General features: G+C 53.3%; 2 protein-coding genes across 2 annotated transcripts in view; one reads left to right on the top strand and one right to left on the bottom strand.

Annotated features, from left to right (window-relative positions):
* Window positions 1-6,428: 6,428 nt before the first annotated feature.
* Window positions 6,429-7,373, top strand: LOC134154492 (olfactory receptor 14A16-like). Its single transcript, XM_062601163.1, has one exon. It carries the CDS (start codon window positions 6,444-6,446, stop codon window positions 7,371-7,373), a length of 930 nt encoding a protein of 309 aa, XP_062457147.1. The 5' UTR covers window positions 6,429-6,443.
* Window positions 7,374-16,652: 9,279 nt separating this feature from the next.
* The window catches only part of LOC134154493 (adenylate cyclase type 10-like), a 36,226-nt gene continuing 29,159 nt past the window's right edge, over window positions 16,653-23,719 (bottom strand). The window contains exons 36-46 of the mRNA XM_062601164.1: window positions 22,905-23,127; window positions 22,385-22,492; window positions 21,837-22,015; window positions 21,136-21,292; window positions 20,446-20,650; window positions 20,271-20,367; window positions 19,926-20,041; window positions 18,900-19,017; window positions 18,054-18,249; window positions 17,357-17,545; window positions 16,653-16,817 (exon numbers count right to left, since the gene is read on the bottom strand). Coding sequence (XP_062457148.1) covers window positions 16,653-16,817; window positions 17,357-17,545; window positions 18,054-18,249; window positions 18,900-19,017; window positions 19,926-20,041; window positions 20,271-20,367; window positions 20,446-20,650; window positions 21,136-21,292; window positions 21,837-22,015; window positions 22,385-22,492; window positions 22,905-23,127 — 1,753 coding nt within the window. The remainder of the gene's footprint in view (window positions 16,818-17,356; window positions 17,546-18,053; window positions 18,250-18,899; window positions 19,018-19,925; window positions 20,042-20,270; window positions 20,368-20,445; window positions 20,651-21,135; window positions 21,293-21,836; window positions 22,016-22,384; window positions 22,493-22,904; window positions 23,128-23,719) is intronic.

The raw sequence follows: 23,719 nt of genomic DNA on the forward strand, positions 1-23,719 counted from the left end.
TTTTTGGATACTTATCATTTTTCAGCTTTCAGAGTAAGTGACACCAACATTCTCCAGTTGATATTGATCCAGGGTGTCCCCTAATGAAGTCGGAGCATGTAGGAAAAACAGTGTCCTGGAGTTCAGACATTGTACAAACAGTCTTCTTCCCCATCTCCCCAACCCTGTCAGTGCTCTCATCAGTCACCTGGGACTTGCATCACTCCTGTTAAAAGCTAACCTTATTCTACTGAAGTCTGAAACTGCCTGTTACAGCTCACATGCCCCAATTCCTGCTTTACCTAGAGAACTAGCTGCAAATAGAGATTTTTTTTTGTTTTGTCTTGAAAAGAAGGGATTTTATTTATTTGTCTATTTATTTATTTTCAATTGCAAACAAACTAAGAATAAAGCATGATACACATTTTCATTAAAAAATAAGGACACTCCACAACAGTGTGCTAAGCGCAAGCTGCTTCCAGTGAAGCCCATTTTCCACAAGTGACAGTCTTTGGAAGAAGTAACTACAAAGCTGAAACTCGGTACTAGAGTTCCAATAAAGTGCGTTGTTATTACTGGTCAAATGGAAGGACTGAGCCTCCACCAGAAAGATCCAACAAGACTCTTAGTCATGTTGATTTAAAAGTATTCCTTAAGGGACTCAAAATCAAGGAAATGTGTTGTCCATCCTTTTAGGTAAAACAAACAAAAAACACTCTTATGGGTTTGTCTAGCCTGCAGCTGGAGAGCCAGGGTACGGACAAAGGTCTCTCCTGGACCTTGCAGGATCACATGCTCTGGAGAAGTTGGCAGCTCCTTCCCTGGGCCTGTCGGCTCTGTCTGGTAGCACCACGTCCCCTGGAGAAGGATGCACACAGGCACCTTTTCACTTCTTTAATCTCATAGGCTTCACTGACTCACGTGTGTGTGTTAGGGGTGGGGGAGGACCAGAACTGCCTGAGTGTTGATCATCTGATCAGACACGCAGAGAAATGCATCCTGGGAAAGGATTCTTGGACCTGGTTTCAACATGCATCCATGTCTCTTTTAGAATGAATGACATCAAATGATGATGTTGTGCATGGCCACAGCTTCCATTCCATAGTCAACACAACGTTCTTGGCAGCCCGTTCCTCTCCCCTGCTGAGGTCCATCTGGATGGCAGCCCTCAGCCTTAGGACCGTTTTCCTGATTAGGTGCCATCTGCAAATGTGATGAGTGTTGTGTCCTCGAGGTCACTGATGAAGTTGTTAAACAGGACAAGTCCCAGTATGGACACTTGCATACTTCACTCGTCACTGGCCTCCAGGTAAAGCCAAACCCATTCACAAAAGCCCTCTGAGCTTGACCATCCAGCCAGCTTTTTACCCATCCGGCTGTCTACCCAGAGGAGTGTAATGCCTTACCTGTATGCAAGAAAATAGTGTGAGATACCATCAGACACCTAGTTAAATCACAGCAGATAACATCCACTCCTCTCCTCTCCTCCACAAGTACAGAGCTTTTCTCATGAAAGCAACCAGGTTGCTCAGGAATGATTTATCTTCAGTAAATCCATTACCTCCTCCTCCTCCTTCTTCTCCTTCACATGCCCAGGAATGTGATGCAAGAGGACTCACTCCACGAAACACTCTTCACCAAAATGAGACTGAAGGGCCTGCAGGTCCCCAAGTGGTCCTCGTGGCCTTTCTGGAAGACGGGCACAGCATATTCCTTCTTCTAGTCGTTGGGACCTCCCTTGATCTCCACAGCCTTCCAAAGAGGATAACAACTGGCCTTGTTGTGATATTGGCCAGCCCTCTCAGTGTCCTCTGATGCAGCCCATCCAGCTCCAGAGACTTGCAGGAGTTGAGATCTTGCCAATAATACCTCACTGAACCCTCTTCCACCTGTGGCTCTTTTTTCCCTCTGAAGTCCTGACTCCAGGCAAAACAGCCCAGGAGACCTTGTTGGTGGAGAGTGGGGCCAAGAAGGCACAGAGCTCCTCAGACCTACCTGCATCTTCTGTTACTAGATTCCCGGCCCGAACCAGCAGTGAGCCCACATTTTCCTTTTCCCTCTTTTGCTGTAACTGAAGAGGTAGCAGCTCTTCTTCATGCCATTGACGCACCTTGCAAGTCCAATCCTAGCAGAGCTTTGGCTTCCCTAAGACCATCCCTGCTTTGCTCGACAATTTTTCTGATTTCTTCTTTTTTTTTTTAGCTTCTCCCTCCTTCCAATTCTTACGTGGGCCTTTTTGCCTGCAGCTCAGTCCTGATTTCCCAGCATAGCGAAGCCAGTCTCCCAAGATTTCTAGTAGTTTTACTGAGTATCGCTATGGCCCATTCTTGTGCTTGGCAGGTGCTGTCCTTACAGACCTGCTGGCTTTCCTGAGTTCCTGGCCCCCCACCAGTCCCCTGAGCAGGCCCAAGTCTGCTTCTCTGAAGTCTGGGGTCTGAGCTCTGCAGCTATCCTTCCTCATTCTGCTGAGGACATAGAACTCTGCTTTTTCATGGTCACTCTAGGAAAGCACGACACTGACTGTCCCATCCTTGATCAGTTCCTCCCTGTTGGAATTGCAGACAGAGGGAAGTACGAGTACCGGCCCACTGTGCAACTGTGCAAAGAAGCTGTCCCTGGTGCCCTCCATAAACCTCCTGGCCTGCTTCCACTCTGCTGTTCACCTTTCCAGAGCATATCTGTGAGACTGAAGTCCATCCCCCTCCCTGTCCCACAAGATCACTTGGGCCTGTGATCCACAGAATTGCTCACATTACATTGACTTCTTCACCCTGATTAGGTGGTCTAGTTCCCATCACAATGTCACCCTGACTCTGGTGCTTACCCAAACACTTGTCTCTCCCATGGAAGAGCTCCACACATGTGAACTGCCCCTTCACACAAAGGACATCCCCCTTCCTCATCTTCTCCCTTGTTCTCTCCTGAAGACCTGCTACCCTACAATTGGTTCCTTTCAGTCATGCGGGTGATTCACCACATCTTAGCCATTCTAGCAATGTTTCAGTTAGATTGGTGACGGTGAAACCTGTTATCAAGGGCCAAGGACACAGTGTGTGTGGTGGTCCCACTTCAGAGCAGGGACATGCTGGCATACAAAGCAGGTGGCAATGTTATGGTGAAAGGATGTTCCCACTAAGAGAGCAAACCCTGCAGTGCCAGGGAGAAACACAGCTGGGCTGTTCAGGAATGGGTTTGCTGCCCGAGCTGACTCTGCAGCATCGTGGGGCCTGTGTCAGAGGTGAACTGATCTCCAGGAAGCACAAGGTGCTACTGAGGAATTCCCAGGCCCTGGAAAGCCCGTGATCCAGCCACTTTGGGGAGATCATTAGCCCAGTCCTTGTTCATGTCATCTGCATGGGTGAGAAGAGGCTCAGGGGCAGGAGAGCTAGAAGGGTGTGAGAGTGCCGAGACTGGAGTGGAGACCCCGGTGTGATGTGCCTCCCATTTACACAGCACGCTTGGACGTGGACGATACTGACTGTGCCTAAGGGCAGAGGTAGGACTCATCTGATGGGCACAGGTAGGAAGCCCAAGATGCCCTGGGGCACTTGCCCAGCACACGTGCCAAAGGGGCATGATTTTCCTGTAGGTGCCATGCTGTATCTGCGAGAAATACACAGTGGTGCTGGACAACTCAGGCATCCGGTATGGACCTGCCAGCCTATTTTACATCATTAAATCAAGAGTCTGCACTGAATCACATCAGGATTTTGCACTGTAGGGATCGGCTTGTGTCTCAGCTTCGTAGTGAGTGGGGCTCCAGCAGTGTTAGACATCTAGTGTCATGGCCAAGGAAATTCCCCACGCGGCCCCCACCTCATGCTCCAGAAGGATGTGAGTCTCGTAGTTGCTCCATCAGTGCAAAAGATACTTCAACTGTCTCCTTAACTCTTATCTGTCTCTTTAACTCTGTCTCTTTAATTAACACCAGAGGTTTGTGGGTGAGGGACTGACTCCCACCCGCCATCTCCAGTGATTGTAACGGCAGTTCAGACAAGGAGTTCACAGGCAAACATCTCTGTTGTGCACACTTCTGCTTGGGCAAGGGGAATCCCACCTTCTCTGTGCCTGTGGAGGTCATGGGAGGGATCTGAGTCCCACTGCAGCTCAGGGGCTTCTAAACAGACATGCGATGCCCTGAAAGACTCATCAGAACCAATACCTGAACCATGGCTAAATGAGCTCCCTTCCTGCCCCTTTCCAGGTGTCCTGCCTAGTTAAGAGATGGAACAGGGGCTTCCGGAGTGGGAGATTTCCATCTCTTGCAGATAACCATTCTCTGATGAAATAAATTGTAATGCTGGAATCATTCTTCCTTTAGGGCTTAGAGAGGGACCGTCGGTGATTATTTCAGTCTACTTCAGGGACGATTTCCCAAGAGAATGGAGCACAAGGCACAGAGAAATTCCTGTCTTCAGCTGCCCCCTGCTCCTGAGCGGGGCCGGGCTCCTGGGACAGAGGGAGCCCATGGCAACCTGGAAGCATTACTGAGAGACAGCGGTGTCCAGGAGCAGCTTCTCTGCAAAGAGCAGCAGGGCTCTAGGCTGCAGGCACTGACTGTGGACAGGAGATGAGAAGTGAAAGGCGGTGTGGAGTGGGAGGCAAGAGGAGAGCTCACTGTGGGAAAATCTTCACAGCCTTTGCCACGGTAAGTCTCTGGCTCCTGGACAACACCACTGAGATTCCTGGAGGGGTCTTCTGAACCGAGCCCATCCCGGGCCTGGAAGGCTTTTTACGGATCACTCTCCTGGTTTCTAACATGCATGGCAGGCTTGCCTGAAAGGGAAGGCACTCTCCTGAGGCTCTGATTTTGTTTTATATCTTTGGCAGGGCGCAAACTGAAAGGGATGGTTTAGGCTTAGGTGACTGGAGGAGAGTTCTGCACTGTTCCTGTGAGGGACCAATAGGTCTACAAGGACCCCAGAAAGCTCCTTCAGCCACCTCTTCACCTGCCAGCAGCAGCAATATCTCCTTTGCAGCCCTCACCAGTCTCATCATGCTTAGTCTCGCCCGCTCCTTAGGTCTTGCACACACAGAGATGCCCCTGGGCTGGGCCCTTTGGCCAGAAGGAGTCTGTAGGGCAGAGCCAAATGCCCCGTGGGTGGCATGGGGTCAGGGAGCACTGACAGGGGACAGACGTGGGGACAGAGAAAGAGCACCCAGTGGGGACAGCTCCAGGCGGCTGAGAGATGCTCAGGGAATGTGAGGAAAGTGCCCACAGAAACACTGTGGCAGGCTGGACTCAGGCAACTCTCCCGTGGTCCTCCCTCTCCCTTTCTGCTCTTGTACTTGCTGTCAGCTGGAGGTTCAGCTACAAATTCAGACACCCACCCTGAGGTCCTCCCATGGAGGTGTCTGCAGAGGGCTGAGGTGCCCACGGCCTGTTCTCATCCCAGGGTGCTGGGAAATGTGATTTGAGGGTCTGGGGAATGAATGGACTCTCCCTTTTGGAGATCTCCTTTTCAGGACATGTGAGTGAGTCCTTATGGTGTCCTGCTGGGTTTGGAAGCTGCCCTCCAGAAGGACACAGCTCTCCCACTGGATCTCAGCAATGCTGGAGATCCCTTTCAAGTAGTTCAGGAGGTACTAACACCAGAAAATGCTCCTGAGCACCTTCGTATGTGTGCAGCTGAAGTGAACCCAGCGTTTCCTCGGCTAGAATGGAAGTGTTGAGAGTTTCCTCCACTGTTGGCCGTCAGCTCACAGAGTCCTTGGTCGAATCATGTATGTCAGGAGGAAAACCCCATTCTCTCCATCACATCTCCACCTCGTGCTGCAAAAGAGAGCAGAGTTAGATCTGTGCTTTGAAACCAGCCTCCCCTGATCTCGTCAGAGTTCAATGTCTTTTTTTAGAGTAACTTGTGGGTGAAATCATCCTTCGGGTAATGCAAGTGCGAGCGCAGGGCAGCTGGGAGCAAGGCAGGAGGACTCAACAGCACTCCTGACCCTGCACTAAGCAGCAGACAGCCCGTTTTCCTCTCTCGTCTTCTAATGTTCATCCTTGCAGCAAGAAAAAACATCTATCCCTAAAAAGACCACTCACCAGATGTGATGGAAGAATCTAAAAATCTGCAAACAAATAACTGTAAAAAAACTGCTAAACCTCTCTGCTGTAGCATAAATTCTATAGAACCGTGTGTGAGGATATTAACAGATCTTTTTCTTTACAGGTGGACACTCAGACATCAGTTGTGAAAATCAGAGATATCAAAAACCAGCCCCATCTACTGCCCGGTGCGAAGCAGGACAGGCCTGTGCTCCTCCCAGCACACTCAGCTGGAGCTGAAGCTGAGGAGCTGAACGAAGGTCTTCCTGAGAAGGAGAAAAGAAATTTGTCTATACTGTTGGTAGGATGGGTGAGGGGGTAGTACTTCTATGAACAAATGAAAGTTTTGTTTCTCAGGGACAATCAGTGGTCACTGTCTTTTCCCCTTGGACAGTTGCCCCATGCTCCAAACCAGCAAATGTCCAACAGCAGCTCCTTCGATGAGTTCCTCCTCCTGGCATTTGCAGACACACAGGAGCTGCAGCTCTTGTACTTCTCCCTCTTCCTGGGCATCTACCTGGCTGCCCTCCTGGGCAACGGCCTCGTCATCACAGCTGTAGTTGGTGACCACCATCTCCACACTCCCATGTACTTCTTCCTCCTCAATCTCTCATTCCTCGACCTTGGCTCCATCTCCACCACTGTCCCCAAATTCATGGCCAATTCCCTGAGGAACACCAGCGCCATTTCCTACTCAGGATGTGCTGCCCAGGTCTTCCTGGTTCTCTTCTTGCTTTCAGCAGAACTTTCTCTCCTCACTGTCATGGCCTATGACCGTTTTGTTGCCATCTGCAGATCCCTGCACTATGGCACAATCATGGGCAGCAGAGCTTGTGTCAGAATGGCAGCAGCTGCCTGGGCCAGTGGCTTTATCTATTCTCTCCTGCACACTGGAAATACATTTTCACTACCCCTCTGCCAAGGCAATGCTGTGGACCAGTTCTTCTGTGAAATCCCCCAGATCCTCAAGCTCTCCTGCGCAGACTCCTACCTCAGGGAAGTTGGGCTTATTGTGGTTAGTGTCTTTTTAGTCTTTGGGTGTTTCATTTTCATTGTGGTGTCCTACGTGCAGATCTTCAGGGCTGTGCTGAGGATCCCCTCTGAGCAGGGCCGGCACAAAGCCTTTTCCATGTGCCTCCCTCACCTGGCTGTTGTCTCCCTGTTTGTCAGCACTACAGCATTTGCCTACCTGAAGCCCCCCTCCATCTCCTCCCCATCTCTGGATCTGGTGCTGGCTGTTCTGTACTCAGTGGTGCCTCCAACACTCAACTCGCTCCTCTACAGCATGAGGAACAAGGAGCTCCAGGAGGCAGTGAGGAAACTATTCCAGCTGGTACAAACTCAGTAGCAATGAGCTGCCCATGTCTCCTCACAAGGTATTCCCAGTTTATCTCAGGAAACTTTGTGCTCTGGGAGTTCTGTCTGTGATAGTCCTATTTGTGCACAAATATCTGAATTCATTCCACTTCTGCTGGAGCACAAATCCCATCTCTCTGACCCAGAAGCCTTCTGCAAATCTGCCTATCTCTGTGTCGGAGTTGATCTCCCAAGTAGCAATTCTGTAATAAAAGGGGATCTCTGTGCCTGAAGGCTGGGCTCTTCCTCCCAAGTTGGAGCCAAGAATGTGCTCAGGGAATTGCACCCAAAAGGATCCTGCTGTTGTGCTTGGGTTTTCCGTGGATAAAGGGGCATGAACTCTTTTGAGTGCCATGTGAGGGAAAGAGGGCTGTATTCATCTGTCACTTGTGGGTGCCCAGTGTCCCTGGAGAGGATGAGTGGTCAAAGAGGTCTCTTTTGGGGACTGTGCCACATATTGGAGGGCTGATCAAAGATGCCCATTTTTCTGAAGGGGGTTTGGAGCCACCCAGAGAGCACAGGACATCTCCAGGGACAGTGTGTGCCTGGGATGTACAGTAAGTAGAGACTCTCACAAACAAGTGCAGTCAACCAAAGGAAAGCATCAAATCAGGGCTCTTCATTCTCAGGAGAGGGAGTGGGCTGGGTCTAATGACACCCCCGAACATGCCCTGAGCAGTGTGAAATTCTGCCCCCACAGATAAAGAAGAACTTCTCTACTGCAGGATTGGCAGAGCTCTGGAACAGGTTGCCCAGAGAGGTCGTGGAGTCTCTGTCTCTGGAGATATTCAATATCTGCCTCAACATGATCCTGTCTAACATGCAACAGGTGACTCTGCTTTAGCAGGGAGGTTGGACTAGATGATCTCCAGAGGTCCCTTCCAACCGCAGCCATTCTGTGCTTCTGTGTGATTCTGTGAAATGCCCTGTCACTTCTCTGTCCATCCCACCATAACAGATTGAGGGAGGGGGGAGGAGTTGTCAGGAGCAATGATACTGGTCCAGCTGGCTCTGGTATGACCAGCAAGGCCAGTGTGCAGTTACCGTGCAGACCCACGGAAAAGGCAGCTGCCTTGGACACCCCCAGGCATATCTTTGCAGGCTGCCATGCTGAGCATGCAGTCAGCCTGCTGGCAGGCAGAAACCTACTGGACTTTGCCAGCACTTCTCACTGGCTTCTCAGCAGCTCCAGGCAGTCAGGCAGAGGCTTTCAAGGCCAGCGTCATGGCTCAGCTGTGCACCTTTGTGAGGATGTGTGCCCAGGAGCCTTGTACATCAGGCAGTCAAGGCAGCCTGCGCCTTCGCTGGGAGCAAGCTGGGCTCTGGTTGCACTGCACTGCTGCGGGCAGCTGCTTCTGGACCACTTGTGGACAGGAGGACCCACAGGGTGAAGGTCGTTGTGCTGGAACAAGATAATATTAGCCTTTCTGCTAATATTCTGGAGAAACATATTTCAGCAAGAACTGTCTGTGAAAAAATAGAGGAAGTCGGATTTCCTCCAGAAAAAGACTGTACTTGCACACTGTTTCCACAATGAAGGCAGCCCATAAATCCTCTAGAAAAAGAAGAAGAAAACCGGGAAGAAAACAAAGGCAGAGCAAAGTACAAGGGAATCTGAATACACAAAAGTACTCTTTAAGGAACTGGAAGCCTCCGCAGGAGAGTCGAGTTACAACATGCAAACCCTGTCACGTTCCTTTTTCAAGAAAACATAGTAAGCCCACACCTTTTCATGGTTAGAAAAGCCTGAGAGCTTCCACTTTTAGTCCCTTCTAGTTTGGAATGCTTGTACTTCAGCATAAGCCAAAAAAGGGCATATTACACAAGTCAGACCAAGCTCATTGTTAGAGATTTCCTTGAGGTTATCAACATTTAACCAGTATCATTCAGTTAAACTGCATCACAAAATTCTGGGCATCCTGCAGTCATTTGGAGCTGTTCCCTATGCCTTCCCTTCCCCTTTCCCTTTCCCTTTCCCTTCCCCTTCCCCTTCCCCTTCCCCTTCCCCTCCCCCTTTTCCTTTCCTTTCTGTCCCTTTCACAGAAGCACAGAATCGGTTAGCTTGGAAGGGACCTCTGCAGATCATCTAGTCCAACGCCCCTGCTCAAGCAGGCTCACCTAGAACACGTTAGACAGGGTTGCATCCAGGTGGCCTTTGAATATCTCCAGAGAAGGAGACTCCATGACCTCTCTGGGCAACCTCTTCCAGTGCTCTGTCACTCTCACAGTGCAGAAATTCCTCCTCATGTTCAGGCGCAACTTCCTGTGGTTCAGTTTTTGCTCTTTGCCTCTAGTGCTTTCGCATGGGACAGCTGAAAAGCCTTTGTCCCCATCCCCTTGACACCCTCCCTTCAGATACTTACACACATTGATAAGATCCCTCCTCAATCTTCCCTTCTCCAGGCTAAACAGGCCCAGCTCTCGCAGTCGGTCCTCGTAGGGCAGGTGCTGCAGCCCCCTGATCATCCTCGTAGCCCTACGCGGGACTCTCTGCAGTAGCTCCATGTCTCTCTTGTACTGGGGAGCCCACAACTGGATGCAGGACTTGAGATGTGGCCTCAGCAGGGCTGAGTAGGGGGGCAGGATCACCTCCGCCGACCTGCTGGCAGCACTCTTCCTAATGCACCCAAGGACACCGTTGGCCTTCCTGGCCACAAGGGCACATTGCTGGCTCATAGTCAGTTTGTCATCCACCAACAACCCAGGTCCTACTCTGCAGAGCTGCTCTCCAGCAGGTCAGCCCCCAGCTTGTACTGGTGCCTAGGGTTATTTCTCCCTAGGTGCAGGACTCTGCACTTGCCCTTCTTGAACCTCGTGAGCGCTCTCTGAGTGGCAGCACAGCCCTCAGGTGTATCAGCCACTCCTCCCAGCTTGGTATCGCCAGCAAACCTGCTGAGGAGGCACTGTGTCCCTTTGTCCAGGTCATTTCCTTTCCTTTTGCTTCCTAAAGAAACAAGGAAGTTTCTTTGCTATCTGCTGACCTTCCAGCTTGTAAAGCGTAGGAAAAAAAACAGTGCAGAGGGAGGCAGCAGAAGGCATTGGTGGAGGCCTTAAAGTGCTGGAAGCACCTGCAGAAAAGTGTTGTGTTGTCAGTGCTCCAGGGGAGGCTGGGCCCCAGCACAGGGAGTTGCTCAGCTCTGCTTAGTGCCTCTTCCGAGGAAGGTGCAAGTCGGAGGAAGCTTGCTAGGCCAGAGTGGCCTCTTACTGTCCTGATCTTAATTGTGTCTGGGTCCATCTGAAAGCCTTCTCCGTGAGGTTTCCTCCCCTGCAGCCCCTTCCAGGGAGAGTTCTCCCAGGCCTGTGCAAGTGAAAAAGAACCGCTTGGGAGCTCGGCTTGGTCTCTGCCCTCAGAGTGCCAGGGAGGTTTCTTGTGCCCTCTTCCCTAAAACAGCCTCCAAGCTGAGGAAGCGTTTTGGATCCCTCGGGAACTTGGTGTGGCCAGAGTGCAGGAGTCAGAGCTGGCTTGCTCATGCCTCCCCACATGCTGCCTCCATGACTAGGCCAGGACAACAGAAAAGTGTGTCCCAGCGGTGAGAGACTGGGCAGACAGCAAATGGGCTTTTTCCGGAGGCCTTTTTTAGAGTTCTCTAAAATGCCTGGACAGCTCTGAAAGTGTTGATGTTCATAACCCTCCCGTCCACGTCCCAGAGGAGATCCTCAGTGTCATACATTGGCCTGGAAATGGGAGTTTCCAAGGGCCGTGTACTGATGTTTGCCATCTGTACTGCATGCTTAGGAGTCGCCGTTGAAAATGCAGATGCCGAGTGGCTGAGGCAGCAGGCGATGGCTCTGCTGTTTGCAGGTAGGTTACAACGGGCCTGAACAGAGCTCCAGAGGTTAGGGAGGACTTGAGAGGCCAAGCAGCAGCCTGACAAAGTCCTTGTGCAAGGTGACCCGGCCTAGAGCAAATTCACGCGTGGAGGAGAAGGGACTGCCACAGCCCCCGCTGGCCTGGGGAAGCTGTCCGCCTCCTGCTGCCCCACGCTGCCCCACAATCAGAGTTCCTTCCCCTGCCAGGCCCCGCAGCGAGCCTGGGCCTGGGCTCCCTGTCCTGGGACTGGTGTCACCTCCGCCCTCCCCTGAGTCACTGCAGATCTCTGGGGACTGCCGAGCAATGGGAACCCTTCAACACGGCAGGCAGCAGCTGAGGTCCTGCGTGACAGCCGGCCAGAAGAAACACTGGGAAATTAAGATCGGAAAGCTCAGCAGTGCAAGGCCTTAGGGAAGGGGAAGCGATAGTGATTTACAGACTCCCCAGATGAGGAGCTCCGGCCTGCTCCCCCCGGGCTCTACAGGGTTTAGCCGCTCTCACCCATGTGCTCCCAAGCACCAGGACATCTCTGCCCAGGGACCCTCGTGTGCCACAGAGAGGATACAGGACACTGGTCATCGAGGCCTCATCTGCTCTGCAGGGGTCCCACTGACTGGCAACTAAAGACTAGTTTTGGGGTGGACCTTGTGTGCCCTTCGGGGTCCTTAGCTGTTAAGAGATGGGCTTTTGCCTTGGGATCTTGCTTACATCAGCGCCCACCAGCTCGAGGCCCAGCTGCTGCCCTGGCAGGTTTTCCTTGTTTGTTTGAAATCGGTGTGCATTTCCCTGCAAGGCTAAAAGAACAAGGCCTGGCGGGGGGGGGGGGGGGCACTAGCAAGCCTACAAAGCAAGGAGGTTTCCAAACCTGGGAGCTGTTGCTTGAAAGTGTCTTTTGGGAAAGGAAAGACTTGCAATTCTGAGCAGAAGCAAAACATACCTGAGAAGGAATGGCTGCTTGCCGTAGTTGGGGGAGAAGTCTCCTTTCCAAATGCCTCCCGAACCAGCTCGGAAGGAAAGCATTTCCTGATGCCATCTTTGGGCAGTGTCTCCTGGCATGTTGGCCATTCAGCAGCCTTCCTGCATTCCCCTCCACTCGAAATAGCTGATCAGGAAAGAGAAGCATCCACAGAGCCTTTCAGCGGCTGTGGGAGATACCTAGAGAGGCTGGGAAATGAGGCTGGGCAGAGCCAGCCCTGAGCAGCAGGCAGCAGTCTGGGCTGAGGGGCTGGGAGGAAGGAGAGACGTGCGCAGCCCCAGGAGCGGGTGAGGTGGGCAAAGGCGACCCAGGCGGGCGCAGGGCCAAGGGAGACCTATGGGATTTCAAGGGATAGAAATGCCATTTTTCTGTTAGTTTGGCCAAGTGCAGGCCTACCAAGTGCTACTGAAAAGTATTTTGCATTCTCTTGGTGGGGTTCAGGAGGAGTGAAAAACCACCTAGCAAAGTGGCTGCGTTTTCTCAGCTCTGCTGGAGACGCATCATCGTCTAAGAGACGCCCTTCCCCTCAGCAGTTTGGGCCAGATTGCTTTCCCCAAACTGGGTTCTGTTTCCTGGTATGCAAGCAACCAGTAGGCATACAGCAAGGTCGAGATAGAGCCTTAATGAACTTACAGGCAACTCCGGCTAATTCTGCTATTCTGGTCTTCTCTGCCCCTCACATTCTTCACAGTGTTGTGCTTTCCTCGAGGTTATTCGTCTGGAGCTGGTGGTCCTTTGCAATACTGATTTACGATACCGTCTCTCCCTTGTCCTTGAGTCCTGGCAGCTATTTGCAGGGTTTCCACAACATCGTTCCAGCAATTCTGCCCTTTGAGACTTGATAATATCACTTACCTAGCAAGTCTCATTAAACAACTTCAGTAGTTCCCGTATGGATGTTAAGTTAGGTCTAAGTGTCTCCCACGGCATGGGTGATCTCGCAGATTTGGGAATAGGCAAGCAAGCAATAATCTGAGACACGTTATGGACTTTCCAAAGGCCTGTATAAGCTGCACAGTCAGGTTAGTTGTAACAAAGGGCATGCATAACAAAAATTAACACTGTCCTCATTTTCCATCTGATTAGCTCTCTGAAAAGAATTAAACAAATCAGTATTCCTATAAATCAGTCCTATTATTATAAATAATAATGGTATCAGAACGTGAAATAACACCAATAACCCCTGAGAGCAGTCCACTTCAATGTAAGAGAGTTCCATTTCCCAGGTACAATTCATCGATTTTGTAACTTCTGAGTGACTCAGTCTGGAGAGAGCAGCTCCCTCGGTGCCAGGGCAGCAGGGAGCTCCAGCAGCATCTTGCTGATGCTCCATTCACAGCCTCTACAGTTCCTGCCACAGCACCGGCCTGCAGCTGTGCACAGCACTGCCAGAAAACACCTGGATTTGGGGAGAAGCTTTCCACTCCTACCTGTAACTCAGATCAGCACCAGCACACAACCTGCTGCTGCAAGCAAAGGCAACCCCCTCTGGAGCCGCCCACTCCGGGGGCTGTACCGTGTTGAGCTCTCGGTTCTTGCCACCGTGAGCCAGTCACAGTGGCTGTGGTTGGAGAGGAAGGCAGCACTGTGCACCAAGATGAAGGTGGACACAACCATCTGGGACAACCGCGCTGCCCTCCTGCAGAGCACCGCAGCCACCATGGGCACCCAGAGCCCATGCAGGTGGACCCCATGAAGGAGGAGGAGGGGAGACTGTGGAGGTGGATGCTGTGAGGGGGCGGCCTGTCTGATGCCCCAAGGCCGTGCTCTGGAGCCTAAGAAGAAGGAGGAGGAGGTGCTAGCCCAGCAGGAGGCCCCCGCTGCCCACCAGCCAGGGCATGGCCTCCCCCCCAGCAAGACCAGGCTGGTGCTGGCACCTAGCCAGGGGAAGACGAGCCCAAGGCACCGGGCTTGGAGGTGCAGAGAGTTGCTGTGCAGCCCCTCCTCCCAGACTCCCTTCCACCTCCCCTGCAGCACGGACACAGTGCCCGCGATCACCTCCCACCACTCCGCCACAGCTCTCCTTGGACTGTAGGGTACGTAATTGGATAGGACGGGTTATTTAGGATAAGCATTAGTCGGATTACAGTATTACGATAGCGTGGCGTTGGTTATTGAATTCTTAGCGTGTAGTTACTCTTAGCCACAGTTAGGTAGAAGGGACAAATAGGGCATAGCTATTTGTCTTCCTGAGGACAGGTGTTAGTTACAGTTAGTATGAGTGTTATTAGCATTATTAGTGTTGCTATTAGTTATTAGGATCCAGAGTTTGGTGTTGGTTACAGTAGCCTTGGTGTGTAGGTGGTTACAGTAGTCTTAGGGCAGTTACAGTTGAGAGTTTGTTCTCTTCTTCCCGGTGTAGAGTTAGTGTCTCTGTATCCGTAGTGAGAGAGGGACTAACCTGGGCCAGACCCTCACCAAGGCTGGGCTTGCAAAAGATCCTGTAGCCCGGAGGCAGCAGCACTGCCACCGAGGACCGTCACACGCACACATGCATGGGGTCCCAAGGCCACTCGCAGCTGGTGGTAGGACTGAGACCCCAAACCATCCTCTTTGCCTCTAGGGAAAGGCAGCAGGACTCTGGCATCTCTTTCAAAGGGACATGAGACCAAGGCAGTTCACCAAAGACGTGCCTAACGCCAGGATTTACGTCCTGGAGCACGTCCCACGCAAAGTGACCGTGGCCACAAGTGTGCGCTTCATCCCTGCCTTCCGAAGAAACCTCCTGCGGTTTCTTAGGCACAAACAGCAGGAACCTGACTTCAGGTCTCTCCTGAAGGCTTGCACCTCCTGAGCTGCTGTGGAGCTCTGCAGCGTGCAGGAATAGGACGACACAACGTGGCTGCAGACAGACAATTTCAGCAGGTGCCACCCCCAGGGCCCCCACCTGCTGCTCCTGCAAATTCACTCCAAGGTCAACAGCACAGACACAAAGGACTTTGGCCCCTTCTCTGCTGGAGCCCCCCTGCCCCCTCTCACAACTGGTTGATTTTTGCCTGTCTTCACAGCATTTCCTGATTCTCTCTGCAGTGGACACGGAGGATTTCTTCTGCTACTCAAGACCTGTGGCAACAGTTTGGGAGTTGATGAGTCAGCAGGTGTCACAGCTTGCAGGCAAGAGTGGGCCTCCTGGATAGCACAGCCCCGATCCCAGCAGCATGCGCTGGTGCCTCCCACCAGTGGGCAACCTCTGGGGCGCCTACGGCTTGAGGCACCACACTGCAGGGCTGTGACGGAAGGGAGTGATGAGAGATGAGATGGCACTGCAGAAACTCTCACTGCTGGTAGAACAGTGGGGAACTGAGTGATGGAAAGGAAACCAAGGCAGTTGTAGGCAAGACTGAATCCTGACTGGATCAACAGATGATTGGGCTTGCAATTGGTTTAAGCTGTGACTTCTGGGGAGAACAACAGTGCAAACTATGAAAGATTAATGCCACCCCCCAAGGTGTGGACCCTGCTCTGGGCAGTGGGACTTCCCCCAAGATTCCACCCAGTGAGAAGTGGATACCTGCATCGCGATTCCCCCGTGACCGAGGGGGCATCTTAATTCAGCCAGCTGGGAACAGGAAATTTGTCCTTTGGCTTCTAATGGGTCTGCAATCATGTATGTGGGATGCTTCACTTATATTTCTTTATTAATCATGGACTACTGCGGCAGCAAGGTACTCCCCAATTAAGGGAGGGACCTGTGGCAGCTTACACGGAGTTTATACAGGATGCCTTTATCCAGAGAATGTTACTTTTTTAAAAAAAATAACAATACCTACCATTTCATTAGTCAGGGACACGAGTACATAATACTTTTACCAACTTCCCTACTTTGGTGGCTGTAAACTATGTCTTTATTTTAAAATGTTCTCTCTGCCAAGGACCTAACATCTGTGTCTTCTTAAGAAACACCTGCTGCAGGACATGAGTTCCACCAAGGACATGCATTTTGCTCTACTAACTCATCACAAAGGTATAACCCTAGACATCCCCGTGTGCATAAAACCTGCAGAGAGAACAGAAGTTGCATTGTGCCTACCACCCCCAATCCCGTGGGGCTGCAGCAAGGAGAAACTCCAACAGGAGAACCAAACTGGCAAAGAGCTGGGCAGAGATGGCCTGAAATGGCCCGATGCATTACCTCTACCCAGGAGAACGGATACTGCTTGGGAACTACTATAGAACTATAGGAATTAACCAACCTCCCAGAGCTTCACCTTCTCTGGAGCGCTTTGTGCCTTATTTATCATATTCCTCACTTGATGGAAGCCTAAATGCTAAGCTCTTCAGAATGCTCAGACTGTTTTGTTTTTTGGTTTTTGTTTTGAGTATTGACCTTAGTAATTGTGTAGGTGTTGGTTCAGTTTAACTCAGGCTGTGCAAACATTGTTGTGGGAAAGGAGAGAACGATCAGAATACAAGCAGGGGGCCGAAGAATGATGCTGAGTATATTAAAGAAAGAAGGAAAGGAAGAAGTGCTTGGACTAGCAATGTCAGAATTTAATTCCTGGAGAAGAATCCTCCCTTTGCAGTGCTGGCAGCTTCAGCAGGTACCTGGAGCTACAGACCTCTGGCTTTGCTTGGTTCAGGTGGGGAAAATGTGGGGCTGTCTTCAGCCACAAATCTTCCGGGGGACCTTTTCCAGTGAACCAGCACTCCTAAAGGAAGGGGGGAAAAAAGGCACAGTGAGAGCTGAGAAGAGCACGTGACCTCCAGAGCCATGACTTCTGCCTGGGAAGGCAACTAAGGCCTCTCTCAGCAGCTTGTTGCATCCATCAGCCAATGAGCCATGCTGCCAAAACCTCTCAGCGAGCAGAAGGAGAGGCAAGGCCAATTCAGACTCAGCACACGTTGACCCTGGCCTCCCAGAGCTCCCTTAAGGAGCAGGGAAAGATTCCACTTCACCACTGCTCTGCCAAGCAGAGATGCTGCAAAGGAGCAGCTGCAGGGCATACTGCTTCCTCACGTACCAGTCCAGCCCCACTTGGCAGAGAGAGATCACAGCTGTCTCTACCTTCCTCTTGAGCAGGGCTAAGAGCACCTACCAGCTCACACAGGACTTTGAGCACATGCCCCTGAAGCTCTCGGGGGGCTCTCTCTGGGGCTGCCTGCCACAGTACAGTGCGGCCCACCTTCTGCTACAGCAGGCTCAACTTCTGCCCAGGAAGCAACTCAAAGGCACAGGTGAGCAACTTACAGTGCTCATCTCCAGCCAAGTCTTCTCCAGCAGGTTGCCATGGTCTTCACAGGCTTGGAGGCCCTGGTTGAGGCACAGCAGGCTCTGCTCTTCATTCCCCAGCATCAGGAAAATGTAGGCTTTCAGGTGGTAGACTCTGGGGTAGAAGACGGGGCTTGTGGCGCACCGAGAGAAAACCTCTTTGGCGAGCTGCCGAGAAAACAACAGAGAGGTACATCAGGACAAGTCAGAGAGCCCAGCGATGGCTTGGCACAGAGAAGGGCGTCAAATCCCCAAAGAGAAAAACCAGCCACAAAGAAAGGAGGAGTGCACAGCTAGCAAGGCTGAGGTACCACACAAACCTCTCCTGAGCCCTAACACCTCCTATGGAGCAGGCATTTCAGCAGGGCTCACTAGCTCATGGCTGAGCAAGGCTCTTCTCCTCTCCTGTTTGGGCCAAACAGTCCCACAAGGGAATTCTCACACACCCAGGAAGACTGCCTTCACCTGACTGCCTTCTCGTCCCCCTCTTGCTGACACCTCTGTCACAGGAGTCTTTAGCCATGTTGCTCCCTAAGCCGCTACCCTCTGGCACTACCCTGACTCCATCCTGTCGTGGCTGCATCTACCTGCACAGGTCAACCCACTGCTGCTAGCAACACAGCTTTCCCCAGAGGGCCCTTGCAGCATGCCCCTCCCCTTCCTCCACATCCCTCACCCTTAGAGCCCTGCGGCAGCTCTCACGGGCCCTCCACGAGCCGTGCTCCATGTCCTTTTTCAGCACCAGGCTATGGCACTCCAGGAGCCGGCTGCACGCTTGGCTGGCCACAAGGCAGGCGCCAGTGCTCTTCAGCAGCCTCTTGGCCTTTTCAAAGGGCTTCTGGAAGTTGTCCCACTGCCCAAGCCTTGCAAACCTACATTGTCCAGAGGAAAAAAGGAAACACAGACAAACACACACTCAGGCACATTTTGTAGAGATGAGCAAGTAACCAAGAGGTCTCCTAGGCCATAGGCTCCAGCCCCAACCTGGCTTCCAGAGGCAATGCATCCTCTAGGACAAGGAAGCTACTGGGGGCATACTGGGGGGCTGGGGGCTGAACCGCAGCATGTTGTAGCTGCTCCTGATAAGCATCCCTGAGAGCACTGTACTGTAATCAGGCAGCAGTAGCTCAATTCCTTCTCTCCCACGTGAACTTGGTGTTCTCGTCTCCCTGCTACATCACAGCTGTATCACAGTCACACAGCTGTATCAGACTGTCACACAGTCACAGCTGTATCACAGCTACATCACAGTCCCCCCCCAACATTCAAGGGGAAAAGGAAGGCTGTGGCTGAATGCCGCCAAGGCATCCTTCCCTGGCAGGGCTCCACAGCAGCACAACCTGGGGCTCCTTGCCACCTTGCTCATCCTGCATGGCCCCCTGGCCCCTTTCACCACCGTGCTCCAGAAGCAGCCGCCTTGGTGGACATGGGATGGGGGCATGTGATGAACGCAGAGCTCCCCCTTTCCCGGCCACAAACACTGCCTGGGCCTCTCCCCACTCAAAGCAAGTCTCCAACTTACCAAAGAGCCAGGGACGAATACAGTCCAAGCAGGATGCTGCTCTGTGCCTGGAGAAGGCAGTTGGCTTCGTTCTGCTCCACGAACCTCCTGCACTCTTCAAAGGACTTATACTGCCACCCTGCAATACAAATGTCTCTCAGAGAAGCAGCGAAGCAGCACCTCCCTCCCTGGCCTCACCGTGCCTCAGGCATTCAGAGCAGCAGAAAGCTCCAGCACAGGCGACAAAGTTCTTGGCAGGCAAAGCACTCACAGAGCAACAAACCTCACAGGAAGCAGGCAAGGGCTGCACTTCTACCCTAGCTCCTCAGGGCTGCTCAAGTGCACGGAACTGCCCTTGAATGCAAGGGCAGAGAACATCAGGAAGGAAACAAGAGAACTCCCAGCTCCCCTGACACCACGTCTTGCCCTTGAGAAATCTGCAGCTTTCTAGCACTGCACAAAGGCACGCTGCCACTGAGCAGCAAGGACAGCGACCCCAGAGCACAGGCTCTTAGGTGCCTCCTGCTCAGACACATGCCAGCACTGCTGGCCCTGCTTCCTGGGGAGCCAGAGCAGAGTGAGGCGGAGAAGAGCTTTCAGGAGGGGCAATCTCAAAACACAGCTAGGAAAGAGCATAACTAAAAGCACTGTCAAATTACTCTTGGCTCCCATGTTAAAAAACGCAAAAGGGAAAAAAAATAACGAGGATGCAGGCGAAGAGAGAAATGCGCACAGCGGAAAGCTCTGTGGAGGAAATATAAGGATTGCTGGAGGCTCTGGGGTCATTGTTCTACCAGGAGAAAAACTGCTTTGGCCAGCGGAACTGTTTCCGTGTTTCCAGAGGACAGGGAAACCTGGCAGAACTCTTGTATTGTCTACTCTAGTCTCTGGAAGTCTTGTACTGACGGTGCACTTCTGCTTGTGCTGGGAGGGCTCTGCCTGTTTATACCTTGCACAAAGCCCCCAGCTCTGGCCCACAGCTCCAGGGGGGCAGCCTTGCCTGCCCAGCAAACAGGCTCTCGGGGGCCCTCCTCACTGAGCACTTACCAGCATCAAGCAAGAGGTCTAAGCAGCAGCAGAAGAAGCATGCCTGCCCAACGATCTCATCTGCTCCAGACACCTGCTTCTCTAGCCTGCGCAGCACTGCCTCACATTCCGGGTACCTGGGGAGGAACACAACGAGCCTCCAGGGAGCCTCTCCACGGGCTGGGAGCCCAGGCAGCACCTCCAGACACTTCCCACTCCCCTTCCCAGCACCTCTCTCTCCCTCGTTTTCCCTTCTTTGCTCTTCCTCCCAACTCCGTCCCACTTTCTCCACCAGGCCTGTTCTCACCCAAAGGTCCCTGACCCCTGACACTGCGCAACCCCCACTCTCTCCAGCACCGGGATTACCTCATCTGGAGAAAGAGTGCCGTGAAGAGGGTCCTGAGAATCACGCAGCCCAGGTCAGGCTTCTGCAGCTCCATGCAGAGCCTCTCAGCACGATAGCCTGGGAAGAGAACAAGCAGACTTGCACCGGCTCTCTCGGCAGAGATGCCTTCTTGCAGGCGGCGGGGGCAGTACCTACCTACGTCGACGGACAGAGGCAGATTTCCCAGGCTGAGGGTCAGATGGGACAGGGCCTGGGCAAAGCTGGCCGTGTTTAATACCCCTCCTCCAAAGAGCTGCACCTCAGCGCTAAGCTGCATGGCCGCCCGCCCGTATTGCAGCCACTCTTCCCGGCAGCCCAGGTTCTGGCAGCACAGCGCATATTCCAGGTAGGACAAGAGGACCTAGAAGGGTCCAAACACAACAATGCACACGACTCTGTCTCTCCAGGGCAATTCCCTGGCCTGGAGGGGACAGGCCACAACCCAGCTGCCAGCTTCTCTCTTCTCTTCCACTCTCACAGCGCGCACCCATATGACCAACTCTTCTTCCTACTGCCACTGCTAACTGCAGCCGTGCCAAGACAGGGGCCCCCGGCCTTGCACACCAGCATTATCAGGAGCTACGAGGAAACTACAGAATACACACAGTGGTGCTGCCTTAAAGCCAGAACCACCTCCATGCTCACAATTAGGACACAAATCCAACGCGAGGGACTACCCAAAGCAGCAGCAACCCACACCCTCTGGAAGTTCATCCAGAAAAGGGCAGGCACACGCACATCTTTGGGCTCTTCTTGCCGGGGACAGGCCCTGCTGGTACTCTTGCCAGGCCAGGGAAAAGGAGCCGTGTCAGGGCGGGTCTGCTGCTGCAGAGAGAAGGCACTCACGTGACTCGCGTCCTCGGACTCCTCGGCCGTGTTCACCTTCATGAGTGCTGCCAGGCGGGAGAGCCTCCGACTGCCGGCGGCGCTCTCCAGGCTGAAGAGCTGCCGCAGTAAGGACAGGCAGTGGCTTTGCCGGAACAGCCAGGGGAGCCTCTGCCTCCTGCCACACAAGGGAAACTGCTGGGCCACAGCCGCTAGGCACACTGTGCCAAGTCCCACGGGGCGGGGGAAGCAGGGGGATGGAGGAGACGGCTGCACCTCCTTGCAGAAGGGCAGCTGACGCAGGCACGGCCGCAGCGATACAAGCGGCAGAACCAAGGAGCACCACCCAGGAAACGTGACTGCTAAAGACGGTGTCTTGGCACTACAGCCTAGGCAGGCCAAGCAAAGCTGGCCACCGGGAGGAAAAGGGGCCTTGCACGGGAGGCCTGTGCCTGGCTACAGCCTCTGAGCTTCCTCCCTCTCATAGCTCACCTCCCCTTACGCCGACAGGCCCACCTCCTGCTCCTGCCAGCACACTCCCTTCCCCTCCCCACACTCTGCTCCCCACTAACACCTCCCTGCTCTCACCAACACCATCTCCCATGCCAACACCCCAGTAGCTGCCCAATACAACCCACAGCTGCTCCATCCATTAGCCTCCAGCTCCCTCAGCAGCTTTCCCTCTGCCTAGAAGAGCCTTTGCTTTCCCTTCTGCTTCTTACCCTGCCTCCTGAGGAATGGAGCAGTCTCTGTTCTTCTTGCGAGAGGCATGCTCTGACTTTTCCAGCACAAGCTGCAGGGCGGCGCCAGTGGAGGTCGTGGGGAATTTCCTCTTCAGCAGGCTCAATGCCTTCCTGATCGTTGTCTTCGCCAGCTCCGTTTGTCCCATATGGTAGCAGACCTGCACAGCAAAAGGGCTTTCAAGGCAGTCCCGTTTGGAACAAAAGCTCATCCCCAGTCCATCAAGCAGCCCCAGGCACAGCTGGGAATCCTGAGCCTCCCAGCTACTGGGAACGCTAAGAACAAGGATACTGGAAAGGCTCCCAAAGGGCTCCGATTCAGCACATAACCAATTGCATGTGTCTGGCGGAATCAAGGCCAGGACCTCAGCTGGTTTGGGCCAGGGGGCAAAGGGGCCCCAGGAAAGCAGGCTGAGAGCAGTTGCAGTGAGGTGGGCCAGGGAGAACCTGCCCCACCCCACCCTACCCCACAGGAAAGCATTCAACTCCACCCACCGGGGGAGCCCACCAAAACCACCCTGTCACCTTACCTCTCCTTTGAGGCTCAGCAAAGTGGCTTCTTCAAAGCAAGCAAGCGCGTTTCCCTTCTTAGCCACCGAGGTCCTCAGCACTTCTGCTTTCTTCAGGTTCCGGAAGGCCTTTGAACAAGCACACAGAGAGCAGCTAAGCATCGCTGCCAAGCCTGTCCCCAGCCCCAGCACTCCCAGGTGCCTCCAACATCTTGCTGAGGAGGCCTGCATCTGCCCCTGGTGATGCCCACCCAAGCACAGTCACGCTGCCTCTCACACCACGCGCACAAGCACTCCTTTGCACCACCTCCTGGGAGGTGCACCTTGCACCAAGGGGCTGCTTCATGGCCCTGTCTCTCTTGCCACAGGAGAGGCAAACAGGAGGCAAACGCTGGGTCTCCCTCCCACCAATTCATCCCCGAGTCCCCACAAAGGAAGGCCCCCAGGCAGGCCCTGTTGCAGTGGGGAAATGGGCTTGCCCAGGGCAAGGCACTTGAGAGGACTCCACGGGCAGTGGGCTCTGGCAAGCACGGCAACTCACCAGGTAGTTGTCGGAGACGTGCAAGTAGGCAGCCGCACCCTCCAGCAGATAATAAAAGGCTCTGGCTTCATTGCCCACTGCCATGTAGTGCTGAGCCAAGGGCACAAGCACCAAGTCCACAATGGCCTTGCAGCTGCAGGAACACTCCACACCCTGCGTCCACTGGGTCTTGCTGGGCACCTTGGGCATCCATTCGGTCTTAGCCAGAAACCGCTTTGCTGCTCTGGAGACAAGATCACGGAGAAAGAAGACACCAAAGCACACACCAGCGTCACCAACACCGCTCCTTCAGCGTACGTTAAAGACAGGTTCTAGCACAGCACGAGGCCACACGCACGAAGGCACCGCACGGGAGCTGTGGGTTGCACAGCCTTCCCAGGCGTGCTGAGGGAGCTCGCTCAGTCCTTCTTTCTACCCCACACAACAGTGACCTGCAGCCAGAGTTCCCTGGGCCCTCCCAGCTTACAACTGACACCACTGACTCCGGAGCAGGCTGCAGCCCCCCATCATTGCTATGACTTCCCCCTGTGCTCCTTCCTCCCTTCCGCTCTCGCCTTCTCTCCTCCCTCAAGACCTTTGGCTCTCCCTGCATGGCAAGCAAAGCCAGGACAACTCACTCACACAGCACGCTTTGGCAAGATTTGTTCCCTGACACTGTGGGCACATTGACCAGTAAATGCTGGGCACTCTGAGGAGCCCTGGGGCCTCAGGCAGGGCAGAACCGGCATGAGAAGCAACAGCTCCCCTTTTCAGCAATGGCAAGCCATTCCGTTGGCCACAGTTGTAACAAAGCAGCAGGAGCACTGGTCCTTTTG

Source organism: Rhea pennata, unplaced genomic scaffold, assembly GCF_028389875.1.
Source record: "Rhea pennata isolate bPtePen1 unplaced genomic scaffold, bPtePen1.pri scaffold_32, whole genome shotgun sequence".
Lineage (NCBI taxonomy): Eukaryota > Metazoa > Chordata > Aves > Rheiformes > Rheidae > Rhea > Rhea pennata.

Excerpts from the sequence above, each read along its gene's own strand:
- LOC134154492 (XM_062601163.1), top strand. The coding sequence starts at position 6,444 with ATGTCCAACAGCAGCTCCTTCGATGAGTTCCTCCTCCTGGCATTTGCA.